This window comes from Theobroma cacao, chromosome 2 (assembly GCF_000208745.1).
Source record: "Theobroma cacao cultivar B97-61/B2 chromosome 2, Criollo_cocoa_genome_V2, whole genome shotgun sequence".
In the NCBI taxonomy this organism is placed as follows: domain Eukaryota; kingdom Viridiplantae; phylum Streptophyta; class Magnoliopsida; order Malvales; family Malvaceae; genus Theobroma; species Theobroma cacao.
The window spans coordinates 40646807-40662951 of record NC_030851.1 but is presented as its reverse complement, the minus strand read 5'-3'; the positions used below and the strand labels follow the sequence as shown (position 1 = coordinate 40662951).

At 35.8% G+C, this 16145-nt stretch overlaps 2 protein-coding genes across 4 annotated transcripts; both read left to right on the top strand.

Moving 5' to 3' along the window:
• Window positions 1682-6687, top strand: LOC18610494 (alpha-xylosidase 1). The gene is made up of 3 exons (XM_007046182.2): window positions 1682-1971; window positions 2101-2783; window positions 4526-6687. The coding sequence occupies exons 1-3, from the start codon at window positions 1736-1738 to the stop codon at window positions 6391-6393; spliced, it is 2787 nt and encodes a 928-aa protein (XP_007046244.2). The 5' UTR covers window positions 1682-1735; the 3' UTR covers window positions 6394-6687.
• LOC18610492 (ethylene-responsive transcription factor ERF118) lies at window positions 10056-12643 on the top strand. 3 transcript variants are annotated; one of them, XM_007046179.2, is made up of 3 exons: window positions 10056-10185; window positions 10541-10844; window positions 10978-12643. In XM_007046179.2, exon 3 carries the CDS (start codon window positions 11201-11203, stop codon window positions 12221-12223), a length of 1023 nt encoding a protein of 340 aa, XP_007046241.2. In that variant the 5' UTR covers window positions 10056-10185; window positions 10541-10844; window positions 10978-11200; the 3' UTR covers window positions 12224-12643. The 3 variants fall into 3 exon arrangements, with proteins under 3 accessions (XP_007046241.2, XP_007046242.2, XP_017971858.1); XM_007046180.2 differs by lacking the exon at window positions 10056-10185 and adding an exon at window positions 10289-10447; XM_018116369.1 differs by lacking the exon at window positions 10056-10185 and having other exon boundaries at window positions 10454-10844.

The window sequence follows — 16145 nt, the reverse complement described above, 5'->3', positions numbered from 1 at the left end:
ATATATATTTTTTTATCAATTAAATATATATATATATATATATGTGTGTGTATGTATATAGACTAACTTAGAGGAAGAAAATGACATTAATTATTAATGGAGGGTCACGAGACTTCGGTATGATCAGACACAATCACGTTTCGGAATTCTTTCTCTCCTCCGTCTTCTGTCCTTTTTTTCCATCAAGGGAAATAGATGCAAACTAGTATTAATTTTTCTATGCCCATGAATAATTAAAGAACAATTTCAATCAATTTTTATTTGGAAAATTTGGGACCACCGCCATTGTTTGATCTTTTCCAAGGTTTCTTCAAGACAAAACTCTTGCATCCTTGTTCCCCTGATTCAGCCATACCTTAATTAATAGAAAAAAATTATTTATTGATAGTGCGTGATCGGACAAATAGATAGTCAAATTATCGAATATTTTAATAATTATTGCCACCGAATATTATTCTGAAATATATATATTAATTAATCGTAAAATCCTCCTAATATTATTCTGAAATGATCTTGTTGGCAAGAGAATAGGGATTTCAAATCTGCAACTCTTGATTTCTCACTTATAATTTTGTTCATCATCTAATCTTATTGAAGAACTTCCCATACAAGAAATTAGATATGGGTACGAATACCGAAAGATATATGGATAGATAAAAATATATAGATAAACATAGAAAAATGATAAAAAAAAAGAAAATTTATGATAAATGTTAAAATTTTAAATGACATTTTGACATCATAATCATCCTAAAAATATGCTACATGTAGCATATTAATAAATATTTATGTTGTCGAAGATGTAAATAAACAACCGTCATACCGACTACTCGTACTTGATCTTATTCTTATTCCATAATCATTTGAATATACTCATAAAGCTAAAATCATTAATAAGATTACTCGTTAGTCTTACTTATTAATTTAAATTTTCATGGATATTTTTCAATATATATATATATCAATGCATGGATAATTATTTAATTTAATTTTACTATATCTATAAACTAAGTTACCTGTTTAAACCTCTGTTAACATTGGTTTGTTAGGGCATAATCACCTTTTAAAGTGTTGTCACAACTGGTATACAACTGTTCATTCACTTTTTTTTTTTACTTGAGAAAGCTAAAGAAAATAGGCTGAAAAGTGCTGCTTCCCCCTTTTCTTTTGCCATGGAAAAGGCAGTAAAAAAAACGACCTTAAAACTTTCTTTGTATTTGCTGGAACTTGGGGGTGGGGAGTTAAGCCTTGAAGCCCCGAGAATCATGGGTTTTTAAGTCTTGAGATCTTTCCTATAAAATTTTTGGTCACTCATGTTTTTTTTATGGAAACTGAATCTGAACTGAACAAGCTAGGATTCCATCTGTTTATGGATTGGATTTGCATTGGATTCTACCTCATCCAACTTCTATCATAAATTTTCTACCTTTATCTGATACTTACCGAGAGCTGATAATCTTGCAAAAAGTCATTTCTTGGGGTGGTACCATTGCATACAGGGAAAGATACACCCAAAGATATTCTGTGAATGGAAGCCAGTATGGAAGTAGGACCACTCTATGTATGAAAAAAGATTATCAAACGGGAACGGGGGACTTTGGGCCCACAGACCATCATCATCACGTGTCTAAGACCACCCTCTCTCATGCCGCATCCAATGACTTGAGTCCTTTTTAACACTCTTTGCTGTTCCGAAACTCAATTCACTCTGCTCCTCTCCCGCTTCCTGTAAGCAATGTCCTCTCCAAGTTCATTGCTTTCTTTGAGTTCCCTCTATGTTCTTCTCGTTTTGATATCATGTTTCTCTGGAGGGTACTCTTCTTCGTCTTCCACGCCTACTAAGATTGGCAAAGGCTACCGTTTGATCGCCATTGAAGAGACCCCTGATGGTGGCTTTCTGGGTCACCTTCAGGTCAAGCAAAAGAACAAAATTTATGGCCCTGATATTCCTCTCTTACAGCTCTATGTCAAGTGAGTTGAAATCAGTAGTCATTGTTAATGTTTGCCTGTTTTGCGTGTACATTCCTCTTTATGTTTCTCACTGTTAAAACCAACTGTTTCTTAATCAAAATTTGTTTTTTTTTGGGGGTTCTTTTACAGGCATGAGACTCAAGATCGTTTGAGGGTATACATAACAGATGCAGAGAAGCAGAGATGGGAAGTTCCATACAATCTTTTACCAAGAGAGCAACCACCTTCATCGAAACAAACGATTGGGAGATCAAGAAAGAACCCTATAACAGTCTCAGAGCTGTCGGGGTCCGAGCTCATATTCTGCTACACAGCTGACCCTTTTAGCTTTGCAGTGAAAAGGAAATCAAATGGGCAGACCCTTTTCAACTCCAGCTCAGGTGGATCAGCCTCATTTGGAGAATTGGTGTTCAAAGACCAGTACTTGGAGATTTCAACTCAGTTGCCCAAAGATGCTTCACTGTATGGACTTGGGGAGAACACTCAACCTCATGGAATCAAGCTGTATCCAAATGACCCTTACACATTGTACACAACCGATGTGTCGGCTATCAATCTGAACACTGATTTGTACGGGTCCCACCCTGTTGTCATGGACTTGAGGAATGTGGGTGGTGAGCCTTTTGCACATGCTGTTCTCTTGCTGAACAGCAATGGCATGGATGTGTTTTACACAGGGACTTCATTGACTTACAAGGTTATTGGTGGTGTTTTCGACTTTTACTTCTTTGCTGGACCCACTCCCCTTGGCGTTGTTGATCAGTACACCTCTTTCATCGGCAGGCCTGCTCCCATGCCTTACTGGTCTCTAGGTATGCCTTCCACTTTCTCAAGTCTGTTTTCTGGCATTGTGGTTCATGTTTCTGCATTTTGTTTTAGTGTTTATTTTATGTTCTTCACTTTGGGTTTTGTGTTGGGTTTAACTTGCTACTAAATGTGATCCTAAGGAAATTGATGGAATTAGGTGCCACTTGCAGTCCTATGTCACTATGGCGATCTCGAATCTGTTCTTTTTACAAAGACTAAATAGGCAAAGGACTGAAGCTAAAACCAATGGAATTGACTAATAAAATATTTGGTGATATGACTATATCCTTTATTCTTTATTGAAAAGCAAAAGGTTAGATTTTGATGATAGATGTTGCATTATAAAACCTTATGCTGCATAATTTCGTATCATAATAGGCAATCTGCCGGTGTATGACATATAGGGATGGGTAAGATCTAGGGGATATAGTGCCGTCCGATTTATGTCTTGTTGGCAAATGTAGATTACTGATAATGATCTCTTAATCAGCTGTTTGCGTGATTAGGATGGAGATATTTTGTTCCCATTTTAATATGGGTAGGTGGATTGGTCCCATATCTGTTTTACTTTATTGTCTTTGTTTAAAGCTCCATCTATCTATGTCTTGGCATATTAATTCTCCAGAAGCAACCTTTTAGATCTACAAAATCTTTTTTCTTTGATTGATGATAAAATGACTTTTGGCGTTTTTAGGTCATAGGCGATAACATCATGCCATTAAGTTCACTGTACTCATTTTATTTTCCTGTTAGATATTTCATTCTAGAAACGGAATATCTTTGACCTGCTAATCCAATTAGTAGAAGGCAACTTGTTGAATCCCCATGAAGACACTCCCTTTCTCAGTCTTGACCTGTCTCCTCCTAAATATCATCTTCCCTACATGAGGTGGAAATGGGATGGCCACTCTCACATCGTTATCACAATGTTGTGATAATTGCTTAGTAGGCCCTAACTTGATTCTAACCTTAGATGTGTGCACCCTCAAGCATTTGTTTATGACACATGGTCCAAAGCTCTGTTTAGAGTACTTAGCATGTGGGGTAACTAAAGTGAACTAGTATGTGCTGCCTTCATATTATAGCACCTTTTGTGTTGGTAGATGCATGATCAAAGTAAAAAACTACTACTTCTGCTCCTTTTACCTTAGCAAAGGCACCATGTGTGAATACTAAAGAGTAAGACTCTCATGTGACTCTGAGGCTTGTTAGTGACAGTTGCTTTCTCATGTACTATCACACAGCTTGCAAGTGATAAATATCACAAGATAAAATTGATTAATGTGTTCGTATGTTGGCACTAGCATGTGGAGTTGCCACTGCTTGTCATGAATTATAGGTAAAATGGTAACATCTGTACTTGAGTTACGGAAAATCCTTTGCAGTCGTGTCGCTTAGATGTCGTTAGAAATTTCCTGAATCCTCATGCCATTACAATCTTTTGCTGCAAATTATTACCCCAACACATGATATGAACTTGTTTCTTCATTTTGTGAAAATGGGACTAAGTTAAAGAGACAAGAGAACAACAAATATATTCGGTCATTAGATTTTCATTTTCATGTTAATTGATGCTTGTACCGTCACTTTAGAGATAATTCAACTAACTCCTCAAGTATTTTCTTCTCCTACTGTACTGTTGCTAATTCTGATAATTAAACAGGAGGTGCTTGAAGGCCTTTTTTTAGTTTTAGTCGAGATGAATAAAATATATTCATAATTTTGTTTGTATGTATTTGATGTACAGGGTTTCACCAATGTCGATGGGGATACCATAACCTCTCTGTAGTTGAAGATGTTGTTGAGAACTACAAGAAGGCTAAGATCCCGCTTGATGTGATCTGGAATGACGATGATCATATGGATGGCCATAAGGACTTCACCCTCAACCCCAACAACTACCCTCGTCCAAAGCTTCTGGCATTCCTTGAAAAAATACATAACATAGGCATGAAATACATTGTCATTATTGATCCTGGAATTGCTGTTAATTCTAGTTATGGTGTTTATCAAAGAGGCATTACCAATGATGTTTTTATAAAGTATGAGGGTGAGCCTTACTTGGCCCAGGTTTGGCCTGGGGCTGTTAATTTCCCGGACTTCCTCAACCCTAAAACAGTTGCATGGTGGGGCGATGAAATTAGACGCTTTCATGAACTTGTCCCTGTTGATGGGCTCTGGATTGACATGAATGAAGCTTCAAATTTCTGTAGTGGGAAGTGTGAAATTCCAAAGGGCAAGCAGTGTCCCAGTGGGACTGGACCTGGTTGGATCTGTTGCTTGGACTGCAAGAACATAACAAATACAAGATGGGATGATCCACCATACAAGATAAATGCTTCAGGGTTGCAGGTGCCAATAGGGTTCAAAACTATTGCCACTAGTGCAGTTCACTACAATGGTGTTTTAGAATATGATGCTCATAGTCTTTATGGCTTTTCTCAATCCATTGCAACTCACAAGGCTCTCCAAGGGCTTGAGGGCAAACGACCGTTTATATTGTCACGCTCTACATATGTTGGTTCAGGAAAGTATGCTGCGCACTGGACAGGTGATAACAAGGGCACTTGGGAAGATTTGAAGTATTCAATATCTACTATGCTGAATTTTGGTATATTTGGGGTTCCAATGGTTGGTTCAGATATATGTGGGTTCTATCCTGCTCCAACAGAAGAGCTGTGTAACCGTTGGATCGAAGTTGGTGCTTTTTACCCCTTCTCTAGAGATCATGCAAATTACTACTCCCCGAGACAGGAGCTGTATCAATGGGACACTGTAGCCAAATCTGCTCGAAATGCTCTAGGTATGAGGTATAAACTTCTCCCTTACCTCTACACGCTGACCTATGAGGCTCATATAAGTGGAGCACCAATAGCCAGGCCCCTTTTCTTCTCGTTCCCTACTTACAAAGAGTGCTACGGGCTGAGCACCCAATTCTTGCTAGGAAACAGTCTCATGGTGTCTCCAGTGCTTGAGCAGGGCAAAACAGAGGTTAAAGCACTCTTCCCCCCAGGTTCTTGGTACGGTATGTTTGATATGACACAAACCATTGTGTCAAAGGGACAGTACTTTACCCTCGATGCACCTTTGAATGAGGTTAATGTACATTTGTATCAGAATACCATATTACCAATGCAGCAAGGTGGGATGATCTCTAAGGAAGCTAGAATGACGCCATTCAGTCTCATAGTGACCTTCCCTGCGGGGGCGACCGAAGGACAAGCCAAAGGAACCATTTATCTCGACAACGATGAACTTCCAGAAATGAAACTCGGAAACGGGTATTCAACGTATGTCGAATTATACGCAACCATGAACCAGGGTACCGTGAAGGTCTGGTCAGAAGTTCAGGAGGGCAAATTTGCTTTAGAGAAGGGCTGGAAAATTGAGAAGATTACCGTGTTGGGATTTGGAGGAAGTGTAAACACATCTGCTCTCGAAATCAATGGAAGTCCAGTTGCCCCCGGTACTTCCAATGTAGAGCTCAGCTCACTGGAACAGAAGCACCTGCAAGACCTTGAAGAAGACAAGAAGACGACTTTGAAGGTAGAGGTTGCAGGTTTGGATTTACCTGTTGGAAAGAACTTCGCCATAACCTGGAAAATGGGGGTATAAGGTTGATGATCAAGATCTTCTCCAGACTAGGTGGTACTTTTTGGTTTTTTCCCTTTTCATTGTTGATGATTTCCTGTTCCTTAATTGGGGTTTCTTCATGGAGAGGAGATGAGCTTTAAAGTCTGTTCATCCTTTTCCATGCAACCAAGCAAAAAAAACCGAGAAAAACTGAGGTTTAAATCTTCATTCCATGCTTAGAGGCTCTTCCATTGATGTAGTTTAAAATGCAGTAATGCAAATTTGAGGTCTCCAATATTAATATAATAATACCTTCCAAACTAAGTTGGATTTATATTCCAATTTCTTTCAATTTATATTAAATTTCAAAGATCTTCGCCAAAACTTTAATTCGTCCTAATTAAGTGATCAAACATTTTTAATTGACATGATTGTTTAAATAGTTACGGAATAATCATTTCATTATTTAATTAAACATAATTCATAAAATGATTATATTTGATACAATTTAACAAACTGAAATTTGATTAAAAAAGTGAGAAATATATATAAAGTTAATGAATATTCATAAAATTGACTTGAGCATTTACGACCATATGATAATAAATCGGACATAAGTTAATTTTGAATACTCGAATATGCAAATTTTTTATCAAATTAAATATTTTAAAGAAACCCGAAATCAGTTACAAATAGAAATCTAATACCTATAATTATTTAAAAAAACATGCTAATAATCTAAATTAAGTTAAATATGTCTAAGTTAGCCTTTACTCCTTGCACATAATCTAGCTATATATATATATATATATATATATTCGTCACTAAAAGGTGTAATACAATTCTAGTACTAGTACCAGTACCACCAACCTTTAGTAACAAAAGCAGAAAGAGAGGGAGCTTTGAACTGGGGGCAGTCGAGGCACGTGGTCATGTTCGCATCGAAAGGAGCAGCAGTGAAATCCAACGGATGATACGTCGCCAACTAATTGCAAAGCAAATAAATAAATAAACACACTGAGATCTTGTCCGACACCGGCGCCAACCGCATCGCCTACCCCCCCCCACTCTACTTGCGAAAAGAGGAAAAGTCCAGTCAGCTGGCAGCAGTAGCAAGCATGTTACCTTTCTGTCCACTGGATATTTGTCCACACAAGTCACGTGACCTCCCTCTTTAGTATTTAATGTATCACGATTATGATGATGATGATGCTAACAGCATCGCAAACATTACATGATGATGGATTGGCATGCATGCATATGCATGCATCTTGACTTTGAAAAAAAGTGGGGTTTATGGGGAGCAGGCAGAGTGGGGTACGCAAGTGAAGATGAGTGGACCGAGGAGATGGGAGGTGGGGGAGGGAAGCGTCCTTTTCCCGCCAAAATAGCTGACGTGGAGCCCACTGCCTTATCCTTCCCGCCAAAACACCTATTATTTCGGTCTTACCCCAAAGCATCGATCGACACGTGTTGAGGAGGGACAAGTGTCTGCCAGCTGTTGGGTTTGCCGAGGATGATAAGGATTATTAAGTGGGGCCACCTAACCCATCTTCCCATGCAATTTGTAGTGTTTGTCTGCAATTGCGCGGAAAGTGCTTTGTTCTGCAGTTACTATGTTTTCTTTTGGCCTTTTGCTTTTTTTATTTGTTTTTTTTTTAATTCTGTCGTCACCTTTTTCAAGAACGGGGGCGTGGTTGCTGTCATCCTGAGATTGCTGACGTGGCTCTGAGCCCTCGTTCTATATTATGTAACAACTGACAACTCAGCCTTGTAAATTTAACACCGAAAGTATTTCAGTTAATATTTTCTTAAAAAAATTATAACTGTAATTATTAAATCGATAATTATTTATCATGTTTTTTGTTGACGTCCAACATATCAAGCAATACATATTGTATGTCATACAATATTAATTATTATAATTATATAAAATTTCAAGATAATACGATACTTTTAAAAAGTTTAATGCTCTTAGTATAAAATAAGTAAATTTTAGATAAAATCTAAAATTCTTATAATTGACATTTGAGTGTTAATTTAGTATAAAATAAGTAAGTTTAATTGACATTTCAAAATTCTTATAAAGAAATTTTGTTTGTCCATTTAAGTGTGTCTGTACTAATTGGGTATAACTGCATAGTTAATGTAAAATTTTCGGCTGTTGGTTGTCTTAACTCTTGGGTGTTGGATTACTACAACATGGAGTTATGGAAAAAACAGCCAAACAGATACGGTAGCCTTTCATTTAATTATTGCTTCTAATTTTCAAAAGCAATAACTAAAATATGTTATAATCTTAAATTTGATTTTTTTAAATTTATTGTTTTATATTATAAATTAAATATAATAAAAATTTACATGTAAAAGTGACGTGTTAGATTAATTGTTCTTTTAAATATCGTTTGTCATTCATAAAATTTTTACAATTGTAGGCCTTAACGAGTGTTTTTATTAAAAAAATTATATAAACGTTCTTATCACATCAAAATAATTAACAAATCAAGATGTAATATTATCACATATGTAATGATAATTTTATTCAAAAATATATTTTCATGCATGTATTACCCCTAATGCATGAGGCTTATTGATTTTATTTTATTTGTAGTTATAATAAGTCGGACATGAATAAATATTATAAAAATACTCCTATTTAATAAAAAATTGTCTTATATGTAATGGTGAAGTGTTAATTGTTAAAGGTTGTTTTGTTTGATTATAATTTTAATTTTGTAAAATAAAAGAGTTTGCAAAAAATAAAATTGACCGAAAAAAAGATAATTTTATTAAATCAAGCTATATTGATTTTGAAGTTTGCACAAATTGAAAATAGTTCTAGATTTTTATAAGTGTTTTGTCCTAATCACACCACCAGGGACTAAATTGCAAGCCAAAAAGATTTTCTTCCCTTTTTGAGTAAAATGCAATAATATTGCCTTATGCAAAACATTCTAAAAAACTAATAAAGTGAAGCACAAGCAACATAATTGAACAAACATAGTAATAAATGTCCAAAATATCTTGCATAAATATATTTCAAAATTGATTTGATTCACATAAATTGGATTTTTTAAAATTTTATTTTAGTTATTAAAATATTTATAATTCAAAATTAATTTTATCAATAGAATTTACAAATTATTAATTGTAAAAGAAACCGAAATTTTCTTAAAAATTAATAAAAAGAAGAGACAAACGGAATCAAGAAATCTAAAAGCGAATGACTCGCTGCTAGTAATGGCGACATCGTAATTTACGAAACTCCTAGACCCAAATGACTACGAGAATCCAGCTGTAAGAGAAACCCTTCCCTATACGACGCCGACTCGCGGCGCCTTACGTTATACCAGGATAAAAGCTGCAGACGCCAGACACTCTATCCCCAATCTCTAACTCCACACGTGCAACAACACGCCAACGAACCAGTCCTTACCAAGGGGAGCCAAAGCTAAGGTGACCGTCGGATTCGAGAGTGGACAACACGATAGCGAGTGAGGTGGAGTCTTAGTTAAAAAAAGGCTGGGCAGTTAAACATGATATGCATGACATGGTAAGATTGGTAATGGTATGGTCATGCATGGTTGGTGGATGTGCATGACAGCTCATAATAAATATTCATTTCCATAAATAAATAAAAATAATATTTTTTAAAATTATTTTACTATATTTATATGAATAAATTTCTCCTCAATGCCGGTTTTTTGACTGCTTGGGAAAAGGTGAATGGCCTTAGGAGTGGGCAGAGAGAGACGTCAAGAATAGAATAAAAGGAAGAAGAAAATCCTGAGTCAGTCTACACCCACTACTGAGAGAAAGAGAAAGAAACGACAGGTAAAAATATTTTTTTTAATTTATTTCTAGATTTTTTTGAATGGAATTGGACTTTTGGGTTTTCGATAAATAATAGAAACATTTGATTTATGATGGTTTTTTAATAATGTTTCTTCCATAGAGATTTGTGTATGTTTTAACACTCTTTTTCACTCTGGTTTCTACCTTACATACTACTGTTCAAAGGAAGACGATAATAACTATTTTAGCTGATTTTTGTCATGATATAGAAGATAGAGGGAGAAATCAGAGCCATAGATTTGTAATCTTTTTTTTTTCTTTTTTCTTCTCCTTTTCACCTGCTCTATCTAGCAGTATCTAAGGCGATATTTTGGTTTTGGTTTTCTCTTTGAAGGCTGAAAGGCAGAGAGGGTGGGGGTTTTGCTGATAGTGTGTTGCTGTGGTTCTCTGGTTTTGCTGGCTTTCTGTGTTGCGCTTTCGAAGAGTTGAGGGAGGCTGATTAGTGGATTTATGTCGGCTGAGTTTGATTTGGCTTTGATTGGGGCTCAGTTGCAGCTCTGGCTTTCATCTTCTACTACTGTTTGTTCTCTCTTGTTTACTACTGCTTTGTTGGCTGTTTCTTGCATGATTCTCTGCTTCTACAGGCAGAGACTGAATCTCGTGTTCTCGACTGTTTCGATGCGTTTGAGACCAAAAAGGTATGTCATCAAGTAAATCCTGCCTTTTAGATTAAAAACCCATGTTTTAAATCTTTGTATCACTTATGTTTTTGCCCTGAATCTTGGTGCCTTCGTTTTATTAAATGGATCTCGTTTTGGTTTTTATTTGCAGGACCTGTTCTGGAGTAGTGTGTTTCGGGGGCTTTCACATAAAGCAAAGATTTTTCTATCTGCTCTTGTTTCTGAGAGGGGCTCATACTTGATACTGCTTTGATAGTCCCAGATTTTGTTCTCTCTTTTTGTGTTCTTGATTTTATTTTCCATACTTTTTGACAATTTTCCGGGTATTTTGAGGGGGGTTGTAGGTGAGATTTAACCGGTTTTTGCTGCCAAAAATGCCAGAGCCGCGAAAACAATCCATGGATCTCAATAAATCCAGCAAAAAAACCAAGAAAATCCAGCCAATCTTGACTGAAGAAGAAACTCAAATGACTAGAAAAGTTCGTGTTATCTTTCATGATCCTTATGCTACAGATTCATCTTCAAGTGAAGATGAATCTGAGGGAAGTGTTGCTAGAAAGGCTCAAAAGGGAAAGCGTGTTGTTCGTGAAATTAAAGTTCCTGCTTTTGGTCTTGTTCCTCGGTTAAAACCTCTTGACTCTGAGACTTCTTCCCAAGACAGTAACACCAAAACCCCTGCTCGCAAGAAGAGGGTTTGGAGTAAAACCCTTGAAGGCAAAGCTCCACTGTCCAAACCCAAAAAACCTGTTGGCGTTCGTCAACGGAAATGGGGCAAATGGGCTGCTGAGATCAGGCACCCTCTGAAGAAAACCAGGATTTGGTTGGGAACTTATGATACTCTTGAAGAAGCAGCCAAGGCTTATGATGCTAAAAAACTCGAATTTGATGCTTTGGCTGCTGCTGCCGCCGCCTCTGCTTCATCTGATAAAACCAATGAAGCTTCATGTTCTGCTGTTGCTTCTCACAACGGCAACTCTGTTCCGTCTACTTCTGAAGAGTCCGAGAGCCTTTTGTCGCATACTTCGCCATCATCAGTGCTCGAACTGGATACCTCTGCATCTGTTTCAGTCTCAAACAACAATGGTGATTTCGAGGATGAAAACAATGAAGGGTTGGATGTAAACTTTGCCAATCTACCGATACCCGATTTCTGTTTCATTGATGATCCTCTGCTGTCTGGTTCAGTCGGACAAGAGCTTAACTTAGATGTAGAGCCTGCTGATTATCTGTTAGTCAATGATTTTGGGATGATGCTGGAGGAATATTGCAGCATTGAAGACCTCAGTATTTGTGGGATCGAAGGCGATGAGCCTAGTGAGCTACCAGATTGTGATTTCAGCACTGATGACTTTCTTTTTGGCGAAGAAGTAGCCCCCCTCAACATTGCGTGCCCATAAGTTTTGCAGTTAGGAATTAGAACTACATATTTAATATTATAAGCCTTATTAGTTGGAGATATCTAAGTTTTTTAAATTAATGTTGAAAGTAGAAGCGAGAGATCTCTGGGACTCTCCAAGATGAGTTCTTGGGGCAGTGCTTTTTGTGAGTCAGTTTAATTTATTTGTTTTTGCTGAAAGAGTGAGACAGAGAGATGTGTTTAAAGAGGAATGAGCTTCTTCTGAGGAGGAGGAATGAAAAAAAACAAATCCTTTGGGTTTTCTTGTGCTACAGAGCCTTCCAAGGGATCCAGCTGTCTGGAAAAAGTGCTTGATCTGTTGAACAAATTTTGATTGATAGTCTTTGTGTTTTTTTGGATCATCCTCACATGTTTAAGATGCTACTATCTTTGGTAAATGAAAGTTTTATTTTTCAATAAATTGTCATTTGCATCTTAGTTGATTCCCTGTTAATGCTTATTTCTCCTTGGTGGTGGTGACCTGGTGGTTTGCCATTTCCCTGCTGAATAAGCAGAAGACTACAGGTATATATTCTCAGGTCCATTCCATTATATTCAAAAGGGGGAGGATCTTTCTAGTTGAGATTGAAATCTACATGTACCTAATAATCCTTTTGATTCCATGGGAGACTGAATGGTTCTCATTCTGTTCTTTTTGCTGCTTATTCTCTTTAAATTTGGGTAAAGTAGCAAAGTTGGACTTGTTCAACATTCCTACTTAGACCAGTTGCAGCATCAGAGTCTAAAGTCCCTAAAGTTCTATACATTAAAATTGTACCAGATCCTACTAAGGGGACCAAAGGTGAATTTCTTTTGTTGTTTCTTTCTCTTTTCTCTTTTCTTTTCCCTTTTGCCAAGCAAAGCATCTCTGCAAGTAGAGGCTGAAAATGATGTTTTCTTACTTCACTAGGGGTTCCCTTTTAGGCCTAGCTGGATTGCAATTCTCATATCCCACCCCCACCAAGTCCCTCACACGTACTCATACAACATATCCATTGTCTCAATGCCTACAGTTTTTCGACTTCTAATTTTGTATTTAATTTTAAGTGTTGCTTTCTGATAATATCTGTCTAATCCAATCCAAGTCGAAATCAAAAACAACAAAAATTGGATTTTATGCGAAACTATTTATCAACTTGATAAGTGCTAAGTCACTCACAAGAAAACCATCTCTTTCCACTTATTCGGTATCTCTCTTTTTTGCCTTTCTTTTGATCCACTTTTGACCTTTTGATTTTATCTCTTATCCATACTTAATCATGTTTATAAATCTTTAAATATTCTATTTAAATTCGATTATAAAATATTTTAATCTTATTTAATCGGATTGAGTAATTCAAGACACAATGAATTATCCATCACTATAAAATTTTAAGTCACTTATAATTTCGAGATTTTATTGACTTAAAAATTATTCATATTAATTTAATAAATTAATATCAGTTGGAACATGGAAGCCTAAAATGAGCAAAAAATATTGTTAATAAAAAAAATTGGCAAATCTTGCTATTTCGATCCTAGCTTTTAATTTCCCTAAAACTCAATTAATTAATTAAATATTTACACAATCGAGTCAGATGATAACTTTGAGATTATTATTTTATACATTATTGATAAATTTAAAAATAATTTTAAATAAAAATTTTAATTTCGACAATATGCTTGTTGCACATGATCCTGTCAAAGAATCTGATTGAGACGTGAACATGTTTTTCTTTTTAATAGTTTGGACGTGGGGAAGGCTTAATTATTTGTTTGGGAATTGATTTTGATATTGTCCGACAGCAGCCCCCTTCGTGGGTCTACAGTACATGCAAGTAGGGATTGGTCAGTTGCTGCACATTGCTTGAGGTTTTTGCAAGTCAATGTTGTCATAAGTTTTCTAAATCTCAAATCCAAATCTTAGATTAAATTTATATTCGAGTATTATCGATTATTTGATTCATTAATTAATATATAATTTTTTATTTAAAAAATAGAATTCAAATATCTTTTCTTCAAATTATAAAGAAAAAATCTCAAACTGAATTTTCTTTTTCCCCAATTCTTTTATTTTGATCGGAATCATGAAATTGTTGGATTTTTATGAGAACCCAAAGGAGAAATTATGCTCAATTTTGGCTTCAAATGGTTGGTCAGCTAATGGGGTATGGCATCATTAAGATTAATTTAATTAAACTTGAATGATCCTTGGGCTGACTTTCTTTTTATTGGTTCAATGTTTTAAAAAAACATTCACGAGACGGAAAAAAAAGAAACAAATATTTAGAGACGAAAAGAGTGTTATGTCGTTCGAGCATCTTTTCTAAAGCACAACAATTGGGTTCCGTACTTTGTCTTGGGTCAAGTTGGAAGCATCTATTTTCCCATTTGTCTCCATCTATATTAGCAATGGTTAGGTCAAAAAAAGGTTTTGTTGATTTGTCTTAAGGGTTTGAACAAAGTGAACTTGGGGTATGGGCATTGGAATATTATTGCAATTGAACATCAAATTCCACTCATAAGAACCCAAATTTTTTGATTTTAAGATTTCGAGTTTGAATATCGAAAAAATCGAAATAAACCTTATAAAAGACAAAAACAATTGGGCACCCACTGCCTTATTGACTATTCTTCATCAAATTTCTACCTAATTTCCACCGGATTTCAATTTTATATAGTTGGAAAACTCCTATTATTACAGCAATTCATTGGATGGATGACCTGTACTCCAGTAGAAGAGTGTGATATGACTTTAAGAAAGTTAGGTTTCTGGGGATTGAAACATTTATACTAGAAAATTGCAGTTGATGGATGATTGTTGATTGATTATATCAGGTAGCTGATAATTAATCATGTTTGTCACCAAGGATATATTGCTTTGATTAGCTTGTAAGCAATCCCATATGGGTTTCTAGGTATTAACTGTGCCTCACTGAAAGAACTGAGCCCGATGCCCATCATTCTTGCCCTGCCCTTTAGGATGTCGCCTCCATCATTATCATCAACACCAACATGCATTTTCAAAATGAAAAAGCTTAGCCTAATCAATCCAGGCTTCAGAAATTCTCTTATATCATATTTGATCTCGAAACGTGTTTTCAATCTCTACCACGTATTTTTCGAAAGCTTTCGATTGATTGATTGCATTACGTGTCATATTAAATCTTTCTTTGAAACTTTTGAATTTAGATTTTTATTTTATTCTTTTATTTAATAAGACAAAAAAACTCGAATCTAACCAAACCAAATACATTATATTAATATCAAGATTGAATCAAATATTATGTATAGTTCAATTAATCTGTCTAAATATATTGTTTAGTTGGGTGCCGTTGATATGGATCAGGCTTTTCATTACTGCTTTGTGGGCATCAATCAGTCAATTGGGTAGCTTGGATCAAGGGAGATGGGCTCATTCTTGGGTTCAAACCGAAGCAGTCGCTTTCCTTCATCTCCAATATCCCTCCTCCATGGTCCAATAGAAAGAATACACAGTCCGAGTTGACAATATCACATGTTTACATTACGATTAATTAAGTTGTAAATCTGATCGAGAGAATCAAACAAAGATGTCATGAGAAGAACATACTTTGTCTATATCCAATTGATCATATCTATCATTGACTAAAGAGTTACAATCAAATTAAGTTTATTGATCTCATTTAATGAACGAAAAAAGTTTATTTATCATTCTAGATTATTTTTGAAAATCTGGGTTCTTTTAATCTAACCAAATTATGTTCCAAATCGATTTAACTTGTAAACGTGACTTGAACTGACTGTATTAGTCTTTGAATCACTCCTTTATCTCAATGAAGTATGTGAAAAGCACAAAGGAGAAGCCTCCACGCAAATATCAACTGAATACATCAATGAAATTAGTCAAGAAGCCTACCCCTTTGCAGATGCAGAAAGAACCACAGAAACGAACTGCAAACCAA

Bases quoted from the DNA above. Each gene is read 5' to 3' on its own strand.
- LOC18610492 (XM_007046179.2), top strand. From the start codon at position 11,201: ATGCCAGAGCCGCGAAAACAATCCATGGATCTCAATAAATCCAGCAAA.
- LOC18610494 (XM_007046182.2), top strand. From the start codon at position 1,736: ATGTCCTCTCCAAGTTCATTGCTTTCTTTGAGTTCCCTCTATGTTCTT. The intron at 1,972-2,100 runs GTGAGTTGAAAT...GTTCTTTTACAG, and splicing joins CTCTTACAGCTCTATGTCAA to GCATGAGACTCAAGATCGTT. The intron at 2,784-4,525 runs GTATGCCTTCCA...TTTGATGTACAG, and splicing joins CATGCCTTACTGGTCTCTAG to GGTTTCACCAATGTCGATGG.